Genomic DNA, 19,005 nt, shown 5'->3' with positions numbered 1-19,005 from the left:
CCCCCACCCCCATTTCATTACTCAGACAGAGCTGTTCCACCAGGCCTTTGGTCAGGGCGCAGCCTGACTCCCTCCTTTGGCAATCTTTACAATACTTTAGTTTATGGTTGCCATCAATTTTGATTTTAATTAATTCTTATGATGTTTTTATAATGTTGCACTATTTTAGTGTTGTTAGCCGCCCTGAGCCCGGCTTCGGCTGGGGAGGGCGGGATATAAATAAAATTTATTATTTATTATTATTATTTGTTAGAATGACATTTGTTTAGTTAATGGGCACTAGTTTATTCACTTCTGTAACTCCCATTCATTTTTCTCTTGTGATGGATGTCAATGTGAGACTTGGCCTGTTACACTGTCTGTTGCTTGGGAGTTTTCCACCCAGTTGGCGTGACATTTCTAGGCATCCTACCACTCTTTCAATACATTGGACCAACCAAATTTCAGATAAATCTACATTTCATAGGCAGTTTTAAAATACAGACAACTCCCCATTTAGATTGCTTTCTATGAGGAGACACGACTGTTCTTCATATGCTTGTCGCTTCTGTGTTTTCCATCCAGAACTGGCACAAAATATTTAGTTATTCTACTATCCAGACATACACAGTGGGGTCTCCAGTTTACATGGCATGGAGACTCAGCCTAACTCCTTCCTGTAACATTTCCCTGTAACATTTCTGTGACCTGTACAGGCTGCAAGTGAAATTAATTGGTTTTTGTTTGCAACTTATCTGAATTCTCATTCGTTTGTTTTATTTAACTTATGTACTACACTTTGTTACAAAAAAATGCTAGAGTAATTTACACAATTAAACAAATGAAACATGTTTTTTAAAAGAAAGTGCAACCCTAGCAAGGGACAATTTAGACCCATGGCTTTCTGCTTTCAGACATGGGTAGCAAAACTGCCTATGACGCTGTCTTTTCCCCTTTCTTCTCCCCCTCACCCCGACTGCAGCTGATGCCTTCAGTGACGAAATAGAAGAACAGTTTGATTTCAATGGACTCCTAAACAACCAAGTGTCTTAATTGGCCTCTTTTTAAGGAGGGAAGAATACCTTTTCCCAAGATTTCCCTAACCACTGCACAGAAAACTAAAGTAATCAAGCAAACAACTATGAACTTTTAAAATTAGCTTTGTAAGTTATTTTCAAGTGTGTGCTCCATGCCTACTTTATGGTGTTCAGCAGAAGAAAACGGGTTGACACTTATTTCACATCCATTCCAGCTGAATGACGATTTTGCACTACCCTGCAAGACCTCCTTACCCTTCGTGGGGACCCTAACTTATTCACAAGGAATTATTTGCAAGCTCTCATCACACCTTTGTTCACTGCGGTGTACAGAGGCAGCAGCGCCACCTGCCCACAACCTGCGTAAAGGATGCCTGGTGCTGCCAAAATAGTTTCATTTTTAAGGGAATTCCTTTCTCGGCCTTCGTGTTCTGCCTTGATAAAGATTTGAAAAATCCGACTCTACACCACTGGCGCAGAACAGAAGAATCATGACACACGGAGGTCTTGAGACACTGTCGTATTAATTTCCTGTACTGTCACACTCCTTGGCACCCTCCTCCTCTGGGAGCACCTCTGACACTCAGTTTTGACAGAAGGTTTGAGATATCACAGTGAGGAAAAATCTGCCAAGTCATTTCATATATCTTGGTTTTTGATGCCACTAGACTGTGAATTTTTTTTAAGACAGTAAGCTATTCCCTTGCCTACATTTTTCCTTTGACCCATACCTTCCTGCCACCCCCCTTCACTTCCCACCCCCACCATGAATACTGCAAATAAGAAACCTACTACCAAAGATAACTAATGGCTTTATGCCCTCGAGGTCACACATCCCTTCTTATTAAGTCAGGCTATCCTGTGATGGCGCAGGGAGGGAGAGCTTAAAAACACACACATTAGTAAATGCATAATGGTGCTGAGCACATGTGCCTCTGTTTGTGTGAGGCCATGCGCTTGCATTGCAACAGGTGCCGACAGATCTACACCCTACTTGAATCTCTTAAAGCGCTTTTTGTCCAGGAAAAGAAAGAGCTGGTGTGATTTGTGTTATTTCCAGTGACTAGAACCAGCTGCTGTCCTTTTATTGCATTTTGTTTTGTTTACTCTTCTGCTGCATGGTTAAAGAATGGGACTGCAAGACAGAATTAGTTCAACCTTGCCTCTCTGGAGCAGACCACAGTTCATCTAGTCTAGCCTTCTGCTTCCAGAAGCAGACAGCCAGGTGCTGCAGGATGTTCAGAAAGCAGGACAACAAAGATAACTGTCCTCTATTTGTCCTAAGCACCTGGTAATCAGAGGTGTACTGTATCTGTCCCTAGAGGCTCTGCCATAGCTACTAGTCATTGGTAGACCACGCTCTATGCCCCGCTTGTTTTGGTACAATGGGTGAAGGAATTAAAAAGATACCTAAAGCTCAGGCAGAGAACACAAGAGTGATTTGGGAGCTTTCCCTTCTTAGAACCTCTCCATCACCTCCCTTGTGTGATGTGTGAAAATAAAAAAAAACTTCTATAACTGGAGAAATGAATTATAGACCCACACACGGTGCTATCAGAATTGTATTGTCCGCTAGTGGAGAGACTAAAAAGCAAGCTAGGTTCATCCCTCTTCTTAATCAAGGACTGAATTTTCCACAGCAAACCCATTCTCTCATCCTCCAGTTCAGGCTGCAAAATGAGAGTCACTAGACCTTTTTTGCTTGGTAAATGAGGATTACGGAAAGACGTTTTAGCTATGCAAAATACTATATGAATAACTTGATGGTGATGGTTACTGCTTGTAGATGTTTTGCAGTAATGCACAAGAAGGATTTCATTGTCTGTTATTCTTTCCCCCATGTATAACCTACCTCACAGGGGTGTTGTGAGGCTAACGGCCAGTTCACATAGCCAGGCTAGGGCTGGCCACTTTGTTCCTTCGGCAGGTGATGAGTGTAATCATTTGACCAGGAACCAAAGCCAGCACCCAAAGTCCACACTGCAATGATGCCAAGCAAGCGATGTGGGGTGGTCAAGCAGGCCTGGCGCATGCGGGGGCAGGAGGAGCCACACAGCAGCTACCAAGTTGAGAAGGAGGGCTTGCTTTCCATGGGTAGGAGCTGGATGAGACATCCAGAAGCCTTATTTGTGAATGATTGACAGCAGCAGTTTAGATTAGCCTGGGGACCACAACACAGGCCACCTCTATCCCTCCACCGTTGCTCCCATTATGCTATAACCAAAACAGAAAAAATGTCTGGAGCTGGGCTGTATGGAAATGCCAGGCGAGGTCTCCGACTACTACTGCAAGGGAGTGGGGGGCAGGAATCCGCCTTATACCTCTTCCACCACAGTGGAGTTTGTCAGAAAGTTTGCCTCATTTTGGAAGAGTGAGGCTTGTTCCAGACTACCTGAGCCTGGCAGCTGTGCTACGTCAGCCATGTGGAGGCTGCGGCTGCAGCAGCAGCAGCAGCAGCAGCAGCATAGTAACTGCCAGAGCAGCTCCTCCAGTGTAGGACCACCTATGCAATACTAGGATCAGGAACACAGCTACAGCCCATGCTGCCCAGGATGTGGCCATTCTGAGTGGCAATCAAGAGAAGGGATTAGAGGGACATCAGAAGTTGCCTTCCAGCGAGTCAGACCATTTATCCATCCAGCTGAGCACCCTCTACTCTGACTGGCAGGGGCACTCCTGGACCTCCAAGGGAGAGCCTTCCATCACCAGCTACTTAATTTTAAGATTAACAAGCCATCGTCTGCAGGTGCCAGGGATAGGATTTTCTGCATCAAGCCATGTGCTCTGCCACTGAGCTGCGGTCCTTTCCCAGCACAGAAGCCTGCAAGCAGGAGATGCCTCTCATCTGCCACAACTGCAGGCAGCTGCTCAGTTATGGTGGCTGAAGGCTGGGCTATCAGCTTAAGTGCTAAAGTTCTCCTTTCCTGGCTGATATGGCCAGCAGTCAAACTCTTTCCATGTGACCTCAAGCTGCTTCTGGTGCCCATACGCTCTGGGTAGAGCCCACATTGCTGAAGTGAAACAGATGGGTATGCAGAGGTCAGTCCAGAACTGAGTTAAGCAGGCTTGCTCCTTGTTCACAGCAATTGAGCCAGAGCTTCCAAAATTTAGGCCCTGAGCCTCATTCCAATGCAAAGGTTTCCAGCGCTTCTCAAACCTGGGGCCCCCAGCTGTTGTTGGACTACAACTCCCATCATCCCTGACCCCTGGTCCTGCTAGCTAGGGGTGATGGGAATTGTAGTCCAACAACAGCTGGAGATTAGGTTTGAGAAGCACTGGCTTAATCAGTAACAGGCCTGCTCAAGTGGAGCCGCAATGGGCTGACCTGGATTCCCAATGTTGTGCATCACTGCTGGTTACTGAGACAGAGCGACAGGGGAGCAGGGAGCTTGACACAGCCATGGAGCCAGCCCATGACACTCCATGGTCCTGACGCTGCAGCCAAGCCAAGCTCGCCACTGGCTTTCCCCTTCTTCCATTGGTAACTGGCAGCGACACACAGCTTGGGGAAGTCAGGTGATGGCGGTGGCCTTGCAACTAAAGGAGAGGGCGAGAGAAGAATGAATCTCTACCTGACCCACTGAAGAATTGCAGCCACCTCCCAAAATCTGCTGCCAGGAAGGATTGATCTCCTATACTTGTTTGTTCCAGGTTGGTTTTTTACAAACACAACTTATGGCAAATGGGCAGTTTTCTCTCTCTTATCACTAACGGAGAAGAAAGTTAAGATCCAGAAGGAGCCCACTTCCCCAAAAAGGAACCAGTTAGAGAACAGGAAGTAGTTGTTACAAGATAGTGGGCAACAGAGGATTCAGAAAACCACCGTGCATGTTGATTTGTGTATTAACAGCTTTAATTTCAAAGAAGAAAACCCAGAAAAAAATATTTACAAACTTCAGTAAATAAGATATTGACTCCTGCAAACATGTCTCTCTCCTGTCTGCTTGTAAACTAAAACAGCCCCCCCCCTCCTGGGCGGGGGCAGGAATGTGTGTCTCGCTGGTTCTTCCTACATAACTGAATGGAAGTTTTCCTTCCAGTGAGTTTGCAGCTAAGTGCTCACCTACAGGGGGGCTCAATGTGGGGTAGAAGCAGATAGAGCTGGGGCATCTCTGGCCCTCCTGATGCTGTTAAGACCCTGCTTCCCGTCCGGTCCAGCAAGCTTTTGCATTGGGGTCAGGGATGGTTGGAACTGCGAGAGTCCCCCACCCCTTAAGTATACATTCTGCCTCCATCTCATCTCTTCAATGCACAGCGGCTCCTCTGGGAAAATTTCTAGTGGACGAATGACAAGGAAGCACATGATCCTTCAGCTGCTGCGTTCCCCCCACAAGGAGATCCAAACCTGATTTTCAAACACACACACACACACACACACACTTGGAACCTGAAACGGGTGAATGGAGGGGGCAGGGAGCGCACCTTCTGCACTCCCCCCCCCCCTGGAAATTGCGCTCTCTCCTCTCCACCTCACGAGAGGTTTGGAAGAGACATGGAAAGGGAAACCAAAATTGTCCAGTTCCACCTTAATGGGCCCAAGGAATGTCCCGTGCAAACAAAACACCAGATCCCAGCCCCGGCCAACTTTTCAGAGTGCCGGTTTTTAAATTAAAATAATATCAGCCAAGTCACATATACATAGAAGAAAACCTTTATAAGGTATTTCAGTTCTATTGCACTTGGCTAATTGGGACAGTTCTCTTATTGTACTAAAGCGCCCTCTTGTGGTGCCTGTGTGAAGGTCAGCCTCCTTCCCAGCAAGTGTCAAGGAAGTTCAGTGCCCAACAATAACTCTCATGGGCTTGGAATCCCGGTCCAGTTTCAAACACAACCAGCCACTGTCACCACAACTCCTTACTACTTCCATAGTAAAAGAAACCTGCAACCACCACCGAGCCAGCTGAGCACAGATGAGGCCTGCAATCATCGTATGTGAGGAGTACAGTTTTAATACCACCCCCAGACCATCACCTCAAGCCACACAGGGCAACCTGCTTTTTACTCTGGCAAGCTTGTGCTTTCTGCTGGATCCAGCACTTGCCAGCCGGAGCTCCGTGGAGGTTTGCGCTGTAATCCCAGGGCCCTGGTCACCAGCCTCCGAGCCACTGCCACGTCCGTCTGAGGTCTCTCTTTGGCCAGCTGAAGGAGCTCTGTGGGGAATGGAAGAGGAGAAGGAGTGGTGGAGCAAAAGGGGTGCAGTGGGAGAGAGACGCAGCCTGGTCCGGGGGGGGGGTGGAGTCTGAAGGGGGTTTGGACTCCCGGCTCTCTTTCCACAGGACGGAGATGGGCTGGTCTAGACATGAGGGCAGCTGGGTGGGGCATAGCATTGCAAGTGATGAACACCGTTTTTTAAGACTTCACAATTTTTTGAAAAAAGCCAAGCATGAACACTATCACCTCCCTGAAAGTATATTAAAAAAGAAAATCAGCACCTCAGAGAGAAAGCTTCTCACTCAGTCCACTTCCTGATAAGAGCCTGGCTAAATTCACTGGGCCAGTTCACACATAACAGGAATTACCGTATTTTTCGCCCTATAGGACGCACTTTTTCCCCTCCAAAAATGAAGGGGAAATCTGGGTGCGTCCTATGGGGTGAATGCAGGCTTTCGCTGAAGCCTGGAGAGCGAGAGGGGTCAGTGAGCACCGACCCCTCTTGCTCTCCAGGCTTCAGGAAACTAGCCCCCCAGCCCGGCAAGCTCCGAGAACGATGGCGAGATTGTGCAACCTTGCCTTCGCTTCCAGACCCGTTCTGGGGTTGGGGGAAGTTTGGGCTTCCCCCAGCCCCGCAAGCTCCGGGAGCGATGGTGAGGATGCGCAACCTCACCTTCACTCCCGGCCCCCCAGCCCCGAGGCTCAAAACGAAGCCAGGACAGTGAGTGGGATCACTTAGTGGACAAACCACTGTGGCAAATGCAGACTATTTCACAATTGCGTCGTGAACTGGGATGAGTTTGAAACCAGAACACATTTAAAGCTTAAACAATATAAAACCAGCACCCCTTCAACACACAATTATGCTGACATTTCATATCCCTTCCTATGCAATATGCTGACAATCTGGTTCTCTGCAGCAACCGAGTCCTGCTCTTTTCAACAGTGTTGCTGCTGCTGCTGCCTTTCACAGCTGGTCTCGCCCTCATTAACGCTCACACTATACATTGCTTTCTCTCTAAGCCAGGAGTGGGGAACCTGTGGCCATGCAGAGGATGTTGGGACTCCAGCATGGCTAATGGTCGGGGGGATGGAAGCTGTGGTCCAGAAACAAGAGCCACAACTTCCCCACCACCACCTCTGCTCTAGACAAACTCTGCTACCAGCTTTCAGTCCCAGATCACAGCTCCCGCTTCAATAATTCCATTATCAAAACTCAAGGGCAAGTTCCCATGAGGCAAAAACAAGCAGGGCAGGATCAAAGCCCGGCCACTGAGCATGTGGCCTGTGGGAAGTCTCAAGGGTCAGAGAGAAAGAGGTCCAGAAGCCACTGGGCCTGAAGTCTCCAGCCCAAGTGAACCTTCCTGCATCTACCACACCAGGTTCAAAAACCACTGTATGATCCTTGTTTGCTCATTAGCTAGACTTTAAACCTCAGATCAGAAACGTGGGGGCCATAAGGAATTAACCTGGCAGCTGTGAGCCTCTAAGCCCCAGCCAGTGTCCCCTTTGTGAGGAGGAGGCAAGGACCTTGGAAGTACAAAGAGACGAAAGAGGAAGCTGGAAGGGCAGCACTCTGACCCACGTCCTCTTACATAGTTCTTTGGGAAGAGGGACTGACTGTTCAACCACTCTGGGAATTGTAGCTCTGTGAGGGGGAAAGGGGTCTCCCAACAACACTCTCAGCACCCTTAACGAACTACAGCTCCCAGAATACACTGAGAGAAGAAGCCATTACCACTTAAAGTGGTCTGAAGCTGCTTTACACATACAGAGCAGATGGGGCTTTAGACCTTAGCAGTAAAGTGACAGACATCCATCTACATATGTGAGTAGGTCATTGCCTCTTGGGAGGTGGGGTGCCAGAGGTCTCTGAAGCAGCAGCAGCTTCAAAAATGCTCTTACTCGGCCGCTGAAGAGCCTTGATTTTTGACTGCCTTGTTCCGTGGATTAGGTGTCGGATCTTTAGGGAGGTATAGCTCTGTTCCAAGGCTTGAGAAGCTGAAAAAGAAAGTACGATTTTTCAGAAATAAGACCAAGCATGATTTTGGACTATATCTCCCAACAATCCCAGCAGGCACACGCTGCCTAGGGCTGATGGGCATTGTAGTCCAATCACATTATCTGGAGGCCACCAGCTTGTGGAAGGATGACCTGAACTCTCTCCCACAGTTGCCACAGAGGGAGTCAAATTATTTCTGGAGCAAAACATAGATTGGTGCCATGATTGTTGCCCAGTGCTTGGGAGTGTCAAATGTCTAGGGAAGATTGTTCACGCCCATTCCTCCCTACACATGCAGCCACTGAGTGAGTGCACAAAAGGCTCCCCCAGCAACAGGAGGCAGGAGCCAGAGGGGATGCATATCGCACACATTTGGTTCCCATGCAACCCCAAACCATGGTTTTGCCTCTGGAAAGCAAGGATTGGGCTCAAGCCCTGCCCCTTCCAATTCCATTTCCTAACTTCCTATTTTGTGCAAACCATGGTTTGTTGATTCAGGTATCATAGCAACAGGAAGGGAGAGAGTCCAAGCTTCACTTGCAAACCATAGTCTGCCATTACACATGAACTGCCTCTCTCCACAATCCATCAGTTACCTCCCTTTTATTACTCTCCTTGGCAGGGAACATTCCCTAAGAGTTGGGAGGACCAAGGAAGATCAGCTGCCTAGGAGATAAACAAACAACAGATGCAGAGACAGCCAGAGGTTCCTCCTTCCCAATACGTATGTCATTTGTAACCAGTTCTGCTTGTCTTGTGCATTCTCATGATCTGAGAATGCCATCGTTGGAGTGGGAAGGAGAGGAAAATGCAGCAGACACAATTTAAGGGGAAAACGGGGGGGACATTGGTCAGCCCTAAACTCACAGGCATTCCTCCAGAAAATCCAAAATTACCTGCTGCCAAACTGGAGAAGATCCCAAGAGCATGAGTATCATCGACCCACTGTAGCTTAAATCCACTCTCTCTAAAAGACAGACCACAGTGTTGCTTATCAGTTACATGAAGCCACAGATAGTTCCACCCAGATAAAAATATTAACAGAGGGCCTCTCTCTCTCCAAGGCACCCACACCTTCCCAGTTGTACACCCTTGTCCCCAGGCCACACCTCTCACTGGCCCTGCTTTGCTTCCTCCTTGAAGGCTTTTCCCTGGCTGGAATGTGTCCCTAAACTCTGCATCATGCGTCTGGGTTGCTAACATCTCCAGGTCTGAGTTGGGCACATGCCCTGCTTGAAATTTCATAGATACCAGTCAGTATGTGCAGCCCTGAACCAGATGGACCAATCGTCTGATTCAGTGTAACACCACTTCCAGCATTCAGCCAGTCCCGACCAGGAAGTCCCTTGCCCATCTACTTACTGGAACTCTGCAAAGGCCTCCAGAAGATGCTCGGTTTTTAGCAAGGGCGAAAAATCATATATCTCTAGCACATGGCCAAAATCTCCTTCATTGATCTGTGCTTCCCCATAGCTGGAGTAATCAAATTGGATTTTCTCAATGCTTATGTCCTTTATGGTCAAGTAATTTGTGATCTAGGGGCAGGAGAAAAGAAGAGAAAGAACATTGCAGGGACAAGAAATATTTACAGATAGCAAACATCTGTACATAGAACACAGTCAGGATTAAGCTACACTATCAGCAGAAACAGGTGGCAAAGATTTTTCTAGACCACTGTACCACTTCAGCATGCAGATGTACTGCTGCATTTTTCAACATTTCCCCATTAAAAATCACCCTGGAAGTAGAAAACTAGAAAGCGAGTCTTCTGTTTTCTTCCACGTCAGTTGTGGGGTACCTTTGAACCTACAGAAGGTGCTGAACTGTAACTGCATTAGCCTTGGTCATTGGCCAGGCTAACTGATGGGACTTGTAGTTCAGCCACAGGGTTGAGTGTGGTATTGATACATCGTCCAAACCTGGTTTGAAGTCCAGATCACGATAACAGTTTCATAATTTTTGACCTGGTAATATACTGTGTCCAACATTTCCGAAGGGGAAGAAGATTCCCCGACAGCTTGCCAAGAGCTCGCCCACGTGCAAAGATCAGGGTCTCCTGCCCTTTCGCCTCTGACTGAAGACCCAGCAAACACAGGAGCCAAGCCAAGTCGATCTTATCGCCTGATCACAAAAAATAAACCTCTTACTTTGCTGATCTCCCTCCCTCCGCAGCCCAGCCACTGGCCGAGAGAGACCAGTAAGGAGAGAGTAGATTACAACAACTTGGGCTGGTCTGAAGTCCACATCCAGGACTCACCCCTCAGCTGCTGCTTCCCCCCCACTTTACATCCTCCTTCCTCCTTATTTCAGGCATCATGATATATCAGTATCTCACGATTTTTAGCTGGTGATATATCTGTTGAAAACTATAAATCGCCAAGGCCTCTTCAGCAGCATCCCCACACCTGCTCTATGAGCTTGTTTTCTACATGCAAAGAGCAGGTGGTATTCTGTGCTGGTCCTGCCCCGAGGAGACCCCCTGAGGCAGGACGCAGCTGAATACAACCTAGGAGTTTCCCCCTCGGGGAGCCTTCAAACATGCCACACCCCACCAACAGCCTCAAGTGGTACAGTCCAGAGACACATCCACACCCTACAGTCGAAGCATGACTATACCACTTTAATAGCTGTGGCTCCCTTCAAAGGATCCTGGGAACTGTAGTTTGTACAGACTGCTAGGAGTAATTAGGAAAACATTAAGCAGCTACAGTTCCCAGGGTTTTTCTGGGGAAGCCAGACTGCTAAAATGGCAAGAGAGTGGATGGTGCAGGCCTGATCCAGTAACAGTTCCCCCCCCCCCCACGATTCTGCTGATCCACCTCTCCCTTTTTTGTGCCAAAGGGCAGCTCTACACAGGAGGGGCTTTGGGGTGTTGGCTCAGCCCCAGAGTAATCCTTTGTTATGCTGCTTGTTGCTGAAACTGAGGAAGGATCCTATGTCAGGGATAAAGGACCCAAATCTGCCTGTGGAGATTCAGTCCCTGGCGTCTCCGGGTAGGGGTGGGAGAGACCCCTTTGAAATTCGGGGGAGCTGCTGCCCATCAGTGTAGACCAGGGGTGGAAAACGTGATGCCTCCAGGTACAGTTGGACTACAACTCCCATCACCCTGACAGCTGGCCATGCTAGCTTGTAGCCCAATAACGCCTGGAGGCTCTTCCTGGAGTAGGGAAATACTAGATGGACCAAGAGTCTGACTCAGTAGAAGGCAGCTTCCTAAGTTCTTAATCATTCTGGAAAGCGCTGTAGCTCTTTCCAGAAGGCCCCAGAGTCAACCCTTGGCAGCTCCAGACAAAAAGGAGCTTCCATAGGTAGCAGGAGACCCCTTTCCTGAGAACTTAAAGCGCCACTGCCAGCCACAGTAGACCAGGATGGGGAAGCCTTTTGAGCCCTGGAGCCACAGTTCCCCATGGGCTTAAGCCATGTGGTTTGCACTGCGTGACCCAATCATGGCTTCTTTGGGAGAAGCAAGCCACAAATGCTGGTTGGGATGTGATGCAAACCAGCTGCACTGTGGTTCGTCTCCCTGCTGAAGGGAGGAAGCAGCAAAGTGGAATTACTAGAGCTGTGGGCACCAACAAGCAGCCTGGGCACAATGTGGCTAAAAGAAACCACACTGAATGGCTTAACACAGCCTTTGCCAACCTGGTGCCCCCCAGATGTTTTGGACCACAACTCCCATCAGCGCCAGCAGGGGTGGAGGAAGAGGGGGACAGTGGGGGCAGGCCGTCCCAGGTGTCACCTCCGAGGGGGGTGACAAAATGCCAGGCGACACTCACCATGGGGCCTGCAGCATGCCAGCAGGCTCCACACTGCCCCAAACGGTCTGCCCGCCACCTCCTCCTCAGCCGTAGGGCAGCTGAGTGGGAGGAGGCAGGCAGACTCCTCGGAGGCCCTGTGGAGCGTCCTGCCCAGCCCCGCCCCTAGGCACAAGGCATGCAGGCGCCCAATTGGCTTGCTCCGCCGCTGAACACCAGGCAGCACAGCAGAAAGGGCTCCTGGTTTAGCAAAAGCTGCCTTAGTGTTCCACAGCCATAGTGCTAAACCATGGTTTACTGTTACATCTGAATGCAACCATAGTTCTAAACCTTGGCTTACTGTTACGTCTGAACCAACCCACTCAGAAACAAGTCTGTAAGTTAAAACTATTACCTCTTGTAAGAGTTCAGTGCCACAATCATCCTCAAAGATGCTGTCCTTTTCTTCCACTGCAGAGTGCCCCACACTTCTATCTCCAGAAGAGAATTCTAGCCCAGGCCACTGGTTACCTTCCAGGTCTACCACTGCTTTCTCCTGGCTTTCAAATACGAGGTTGGCTCTATCAGGATCAGATAGAGATGTACTCAAAAAGGGGAGAGCCTGTGGATCCAACACGGGTCGATCTTTGCCACTTTCCATTACAGGAGTGGGTGCCCCATCTGGCCCAGAATCACAAGGACTACTTTGTCCCTGAGCGTCCCCGTAGGACTCTGTTTGGCTACACTCCAGTGCCTCAGTGCAGTCCTTGTCCTGGGTTTCCAGTGCTGATGCCTCTGGGCTTCGTTGGAATGCAAGGTCATCCACAGCACCATCTTCCGGCAAGGGCAGCATCTCGCTACCTTCTACCTCAGTGGCACACGCACAATCATCACCCTTATCTTCTGCAAGGGAGAGATCATTATGAGGCTCCGACAAAATGGCATCTGCAATGTCTCTCACATGGTCTTCCAGAACAGGTGGGAAAACACCACTTTCCAGTACAGGGGAATCCTGGTTTTCTGCAACTGATAAGCTTACGCTCAACTCTAGAGCAACAGCATCTAGAGGTCTCTCATTCTGGCCTTCTGGCAAAGGATGACGTCCACTTTCTTTGGACAGCACCCCACCAGAAGGCTCTTTCTTCTGCTCTTCTGGAAGGCCTGAGGTTTCACAGCACTCTAGGACCAAAGCATCTCTGCTGTCTTTACTAGGGCTTTCCAGTCCAGTCAGGCTTGGGCTGCTCTCCAGCACTGAGACTACCTGGCCGACGTTGCTTTGGCCATCCGGCTTTGATGGATTAGACACACATTCTGACAGAAGGCAGCTTGAGTGCTCCATAGCCCCTTCGCCACTTCTACTACTGAGCTCCAAATTATCTGTACACATCTCTCTAGGGCTTTCGGCCTCTGGGTGATGCACGCAGGGATCACTGCTGGCAGGTAAGCTGTTGGAAGCTGGAATCCTTTTGGTGCTATGAGTGGCACTGGACATCTGGTGACCATCCTCACTGACCTCACTCGCAAAGGCCTCCGCACCTTCCTGCCTCAAGCCCTCAGGCCTCTTGCGCATGGCTCTGGGAACATACAGAGCTCTGTCTGGCTTCCTCCGGGGCTGCCTCCTGCCCCGGCCACCTCCTTTCCGGCCTTGAGAGCCGTCTGCCAGCATGTCCATGTGATGTGGGCCTCCTCTGGGTCGGCCTCCTCTGCTTCTCGATTGGGGAGGGTGGCCTGAGCTGGGGGCACTGCTACAGGAGCCATTTTGATCATCCGGTTCATCTGGCAACCTAAACCCAAGAGAGGAAGAACAGCAGCAGAAAGGAGACGTTCCAAGGAGCTCGTCATGTGGGAACTGCTCCCTTTCAAGCACGGGACCCCAAAACAAATCCAACCTTACCTAACCCTATTGCAAGTTTACTCCAAATTAAATCTCCCTGTGGCCCTCTGGGACTACAACTCCCATCATCCCTGACCACTGACCACATCCCTGGTTTCCCGCTTTAAGCGCATGAACATCAGGTCCTGCTTACATATTTCTTAGAGAGTAGGAGCTGATAGGCCTTTCTAATGGGCCACCCAATTACCAACCCTCCCCCCCCACGTCAGGTGGCAGCTTCAAAGGAGCTCGCTGTCAGCATCAATCCCATCAGCCAGTAGCTCATGTTTCCCAGAATTCCTGTTTGCTGCCTCATGTGGAGGGAGCTTCTGAATTCCTCAACGCTCAGGAGCCCGGCTTACATTTTACATAACGGATGCAATGTGTAGCCGAGCAGGGGGGAACCTCCCAACTGGAGTCTGAATTTGGCTTGCAAAGGCTGTCTTCCCAAGCCATGCCCACTTGCCCCACACTAGATGTCCTATATGGAAGGCGTGGGGCAGATGCAGTTGGAGCTGTCTGCTGAAGGAGGGTTTTGCCAACACCACTGACCATCAGCACTTGCAAACCCCTGAGGAAAATGCCTCCACTGATGTCATGCTGACAGCAGGCAATTGGCAGATGAGCAGCTCAGCCCACCTGTCAAAATGCCCCACTGGAATTGTGGGAGATAAGAATTCAGCCCACAGGCTGGGAAAGTTTCCCTGCTGCAGTCCTTGCCCTTGGGGAGAAGGTGAGTCAAGGGCTGTAGAACTGTGAGAGTCCAACCTGATCGCTGAGTGACAGACCACCGTCCTCCTCCTCCAGCCTTCTCCAACCGAAAAGCTGCTCAGCTGGTCGACATCATCCACAGTCCTGTGGATCAAGTACCGCAGGCGACTGGACAACGGAGGAAACAAGAGGACTCTGGGAAAGGAAAGGTAAAGGACAGAAGAGTCAGCAGGGAGTGGTCAGAGGTTGTGCCAGATGTCCCCCAATTTCTGGCCATTTTGCAGCTGTGGTAAAAACAACTCGCATTCATAAGGAAGGGGGTGGGGAAGACTAAAGCCCTCCAGATATCACTGAACTACAACGCAAATCATCTCTAACCATCAAGGGTGTTTTTTTAGTGTACAGTCAAACACCAAATGTGAGGTTGGAAAAAATGTGCATTTGGACAGCTGATAATGCACAGTTTGAAAAAATGGGGAGGGAGATATCAGACATATTAAGCATAAATGCATGTGAAGACAGGCCCCGGCGGATGGAGCGGACAAGACCAAGTGTGGGTCCAACGATCAAGAAGGCAGTTTCTGCATATGCTGTCGAGGGGCAGATGGGGCTTGTCCACCTGGGAAGGAGGCCCACCTAGGAGAAGGAAAACTCTGATCCTAAACCTCCACTGCCTAGTGGAACAGCTTCAGGAGAAAGACTCAGGAGTAAACCCTACACAAATCCGGAGTGAAGTCCCAAAGGCAGTTGGGGGGGTGCCTTGTACGCCTTCTTCCAGCAATGTCTCGCTCTGCTTTCCTTTGGACCGCGTGAGTGAGGCCAGGAGGGAGGGTCTTGTCGTCTGGGCAGCCCAGGACCTCCATACAAAGAGCCCAGGCTTGTGCCCCAGGGAGGTCACTTCGGTGCTGCAAATGCAGCAGTTTGACTTCACCCCCCGAGGCCCACTCCACTGTATCTCAAGACAGACAGGTGCCAACAAATAGGCAATGGCTGGAACAGAATGAGCACGTATTATATAAGCGTAGAACCGACAGCTTCCATACTTAATTTAAGCTGCCCAAGAAATATAAAGCACCTTCCTCTTTTTCATCTTTGGGCAGGGAGTGTCTCACTGCAACCTTGAATAGTAGATACCTTTAAAGAACTCCATTTTCTGTGCCTGCAAGTTATGGAACTAAAGCAGATTCATCAATGAATCGTTGCTCTATAGCACAGAAGGACTCCTAACCCCTGGGGAGAAACTGCCAGTGGTACAGGGTAGAAGTAAGGAGCAAGGCACACTTTGTATTTGCCCAGCCTTTCTTTTTCCCTTTTCCATTTTTTTTTGGGGGGGGAGGGTGTCTGATTGGTATTGGGGCCTGTGCTATTTAACTTGTTCATAAAGAATCTAGAGTTTGGGGTGAGCAGTGGGGTGACCATGTTTGCTGATGATAGTAAACTGTGCAGGGCATTAGAACAGAAAGGGAAGAACTCCGAGGAGACCTTTCCAAATGGAGGGAATGGTCAGTAAAACGGCAATGTAAGCAAGTGTAAATTAGGGGCAAAAAATAATAATTTCACATGAGGTCCAAACCGGCAATGACTGACCAGGAGTGAGACCTTGGAGTTCTTGGTGGAGAGCTCAATGAAACTGTTTACCTGATGTGTGGGAGCTGTGAAAAAGGCAAATTCTATGCTGGAAATCATTAGGGGGGGAAACTGAAAATAAAACTGCCAATAGGATAATGCAGATACACAAATCTATGATGCAACCACATTTAGAATACAGTGGTGCCTTGGGTTAAGTACTTAATTCGTTCCAGAGGTCCGTTCTTAACCTGAAACTGTTCTTAACCTGAAGCACAATTTCTGGGTTAGCGGAATCTGTAACCTGAAGCGTATGTAACCCGAGGTACCACTGTACTGTATACAGCTCTGGCCATCTCATTGCAAAAAGGATATTGCAGAGTTGGAAAAGGTTCAGAAAAGGGCAGCCAAAATGACCAAAGGGGTGGAGAAACTCCCTATGAGGAAAGGTTACAGCATTTAGGGCTTTTAGTTCAGAGGACAGGTGAGGAGGAGGAGGAGACATGACAGAAGTGTGTCAAATGATGTACATCATGGAGGAAGGGGAAAGAGAAAAACTCGTCTCCCTCTCACATAACAGTAGAACATTCAATGAAGCCGAACGTTGGAAGATTCAGGATGGACAAAAAAAAGTATTTATTCACACACCACACAGTTAAATGGTGGGATTCAGTTCCACAAGCAGGAGCGATGGACACCAACGTGGAGGGGTTTGAAAGAGGGTCAGAGAAATCCAGGGCTGTAAGTGGCCACAATGGCTCCACTCTGCTTCCAGAGCCAGAGGCAGCAGCCCTGAGGGCCAGAAGCTGGGAATCACAGGCAGGGAGGCTGCTGTTGTGCTGAGTTCGTTTGCCTGGTTTCTATAGGCACCTGGTGGGCCACTAGGGGAGCAGGATGTGAAACTGAACAGGCCTTTGGTCTGATCTAGTCAGGCTCTTCTTAGGTCCTTAGCCTTTTCCGAACATGGTCGGTACCCAAGGCGCCTTCCAGCTTGGGCACCTGCAGTGCTGGACTTGGGAGACCAGCGCTAGCAAGCATGGTGTCCTCTAAATGTTGTTGGATGCTGCCTCCAATCAGAGCCAGCCAATGGTCAGGGACCTGGAGGGCACCTCACCGCCTCACCTGTGGCAGACAAAGGCCTAAAGCAGAGGAGGACAGCAGCATCCGCCAGCTGCTGACAGGAGCCACTTACTTCTCCAGCTGGTTGTGAAGCAGGAAGTGGTCCAATTCCTCCACAATCTTGTTGACAAAGTCATTCTCTGTGGGGGAAAGGAATACACCGTCCAAACAGCGCAGCGCCAGGGTGACGGTGGGGTGGTGGCCTGTCGGGAGGAGACAAAGCAGGGTTAGCCATCCGACTGGTTAAAAAGAAATGTATTCACTTTGTTAGAACAATTAAGCATGGCAAGTTAATCAACAGGCTTGATACTCGTTTGCAGATTACATTTCTTTTTTGAAAAAGCAAATTTACTGTAAAACAGTTAAAAGTAACTTTAAAAACAACTTGCTGTAAAATGAACGCAGGTGGGTTAGGTTACCAGAAATGGGAATGAGTTAGTGAACTTCTTAGGAAGATAGGAAGCCGCCTTGTGGTCAGTATTGCCTACACTGGCTGGCAGCAGGAGGGAAGTGTCCCTCAGCCCCACCTGGAGATGCTGGGACTGAACCTGGGAGCTCCTCCGTGCACAGACGATGCTCTAAGCTGGTCTTTCCCTAACTTGGGTCTCCAGCTGCCCTTGGGCTACAACTCCCATCACCCCTGCTAGCAGGACTAGTGGGCACAGAAATTGCAGTCCAAACGCAGCTGGAGACCCAAGTTCTGGAAACGCGGCTCTCGCCAGTGGGCTATTCTGGCCCTTCCTCCTTCTAACTGGCTGTGTCGAAAGACCAGCTGCAAAGTTCTTTAGAAAGGGGAATTCATGAAAAAGAGCATCTCTGTTTCAAAGAGACAAGTTTTTAAAAGGCAGCTGGGTGAAGCAGACAGCCAGCACCAGAAACTGAGCGTCCTCGAGGGTCCGTCTGATGGGTCAACTGGCCGGGGCGCCAAACCCAGGACGGGGGGGGGGGCGCTTTTAGGAGACAAAGGCAAGAGGGAAAGGAGAAGCCCCGGGGGCGAAAAGACCTCCAGGAAGCAGGCGCGTTTTCTCGCTTCGAATCGGATCCATTTTGCCCCCCCCCCTCCCTCGCGAAAACGCTGCCGGGTCCGGAGGGGGGGCTGGCAAGCGAGGGGGCGGCGGAGGCTCCGTCCTTGCGGGGCCCCAGCGCCGCGCCTCCCTCCCGCCGCCCCGCAGCCCCGCCGCGCCCCCTGCCCTGCCCCTCGCCCGGCCGCCGCGCGGGGACCGGGGAGACGAGGCGGGGCGCGCCCGGAGGGGGCAGCGGCCTCGCCACGGACAGCCGGCTGGTCGCCCCGCCGAGGGCACGTACCGCAAGGCCCGGCCTGCGAGGGCTCCCGGGGCGGCGGCGGCGATGATTGCGGAGGCTCCTCCCTCCGCCGGCGGGGGCTGCAGTTACAATTGCAACCGCAGCTGCTGCTGCTGCCGCAGCTCCTCCTGCTGCCCTCCCCTTTTATTGCCTTCTGTGTGTGGTTGGAGCAGCCGCACAGCGCCACCTCCTGCTCTTGGATCGGGCGCAAAAAGCGCGCAGCCGGCTCCCTTCCACAGTCATCCAGGAGGAAATGGGTTAGCTTACACCGCCTCTCGCCCTTTAAGGAAAGGTGGGCTACCATTACAAGAAACTAGCTTCTGAATACGCAAAGCTGGTCTGCATTTCTGTGAAACATCCATACCTGGCCAGGTGGGGTCAAAAAAGAAGAGAGGCGGGTGAAGCTTCCCGTTTTAGGATGAATTCAGCGGCAGCACACTGGCAGGACTGAGATTGCAGTCCTAATCCCATTTATCTAGAAGTGGGCCTCATTGAACTCAGTGGTAATTAACTTTGGAGTAGCATTGCACT

The 19,005-nt window shown here is 50.1% G+C and overlaps 2 protein-coding genes across 2 annotated transcripts in view; one reads left to right on the top strand and one right to left on the bottom strand.

The window, feature by feature from the left end:
• Positions 1–4,940, top strand: part of LOXL2 (lysyl oxidase like 2) — an 81,523-nt gene extending 76,583 nt beyond the window's left edge. Inside the window, exon 14 of the mRNA XM_081171665.1 lies at positions 962–4,940. Coding sequence (XP_081027791.1) covers positions 962–1,032 — 71 coding nt within the window. The 3' untranslated portion in view covers positions 1,033–4,940. The remainder of the gene's footprint in view (positions 1–961) is intronic.
• A 1,005-nt stretch (positions 4,941–5,945) lies between these two features.
• Positions 5,946–18,778, bottom strand: R3HCC1 (R3H domain and coiled-coil containing 1; the record flags this gene model as incomplete). The annotated part of the gene is made up of 8 exons (XM_081172424.1): positions 5,946–6,166; positions 8,073–8,168; positions 9,066–9,136; positions 9,532–9,704; positions 12,319–13,687; positions 14,545–14,682; positions 17,246–17,375; positions 18,478–18,778. The coding sequence occupies 8 exons, from the start codon at positions 18,776–18,778 to the stop codon at positions 6,015–6,017; spliced, it is 2,430 nt and encodes an 809-aa protein (XP_081028550.1). The 3' UTR covers positions 5,946–6,014.
• Between the last annotated feature and the right edge of the window lie 227 nt (positions 18,779–19,005).

This window comes from Podarcis bocagei (assembly GCF_964188305.1).
Source record: "Podarcis bocagei genome assembly, chromosome: 15".
Taxonomy (NCBI): Eukaryota; Metazoa; Chordata; class Lepidosauria; order Squamata; family Lacertidae; genus Podarcis; species Podarcis bocagei.
This window is presented reverse-complemented; position numbering and strand designations above follow the sequence as displayed.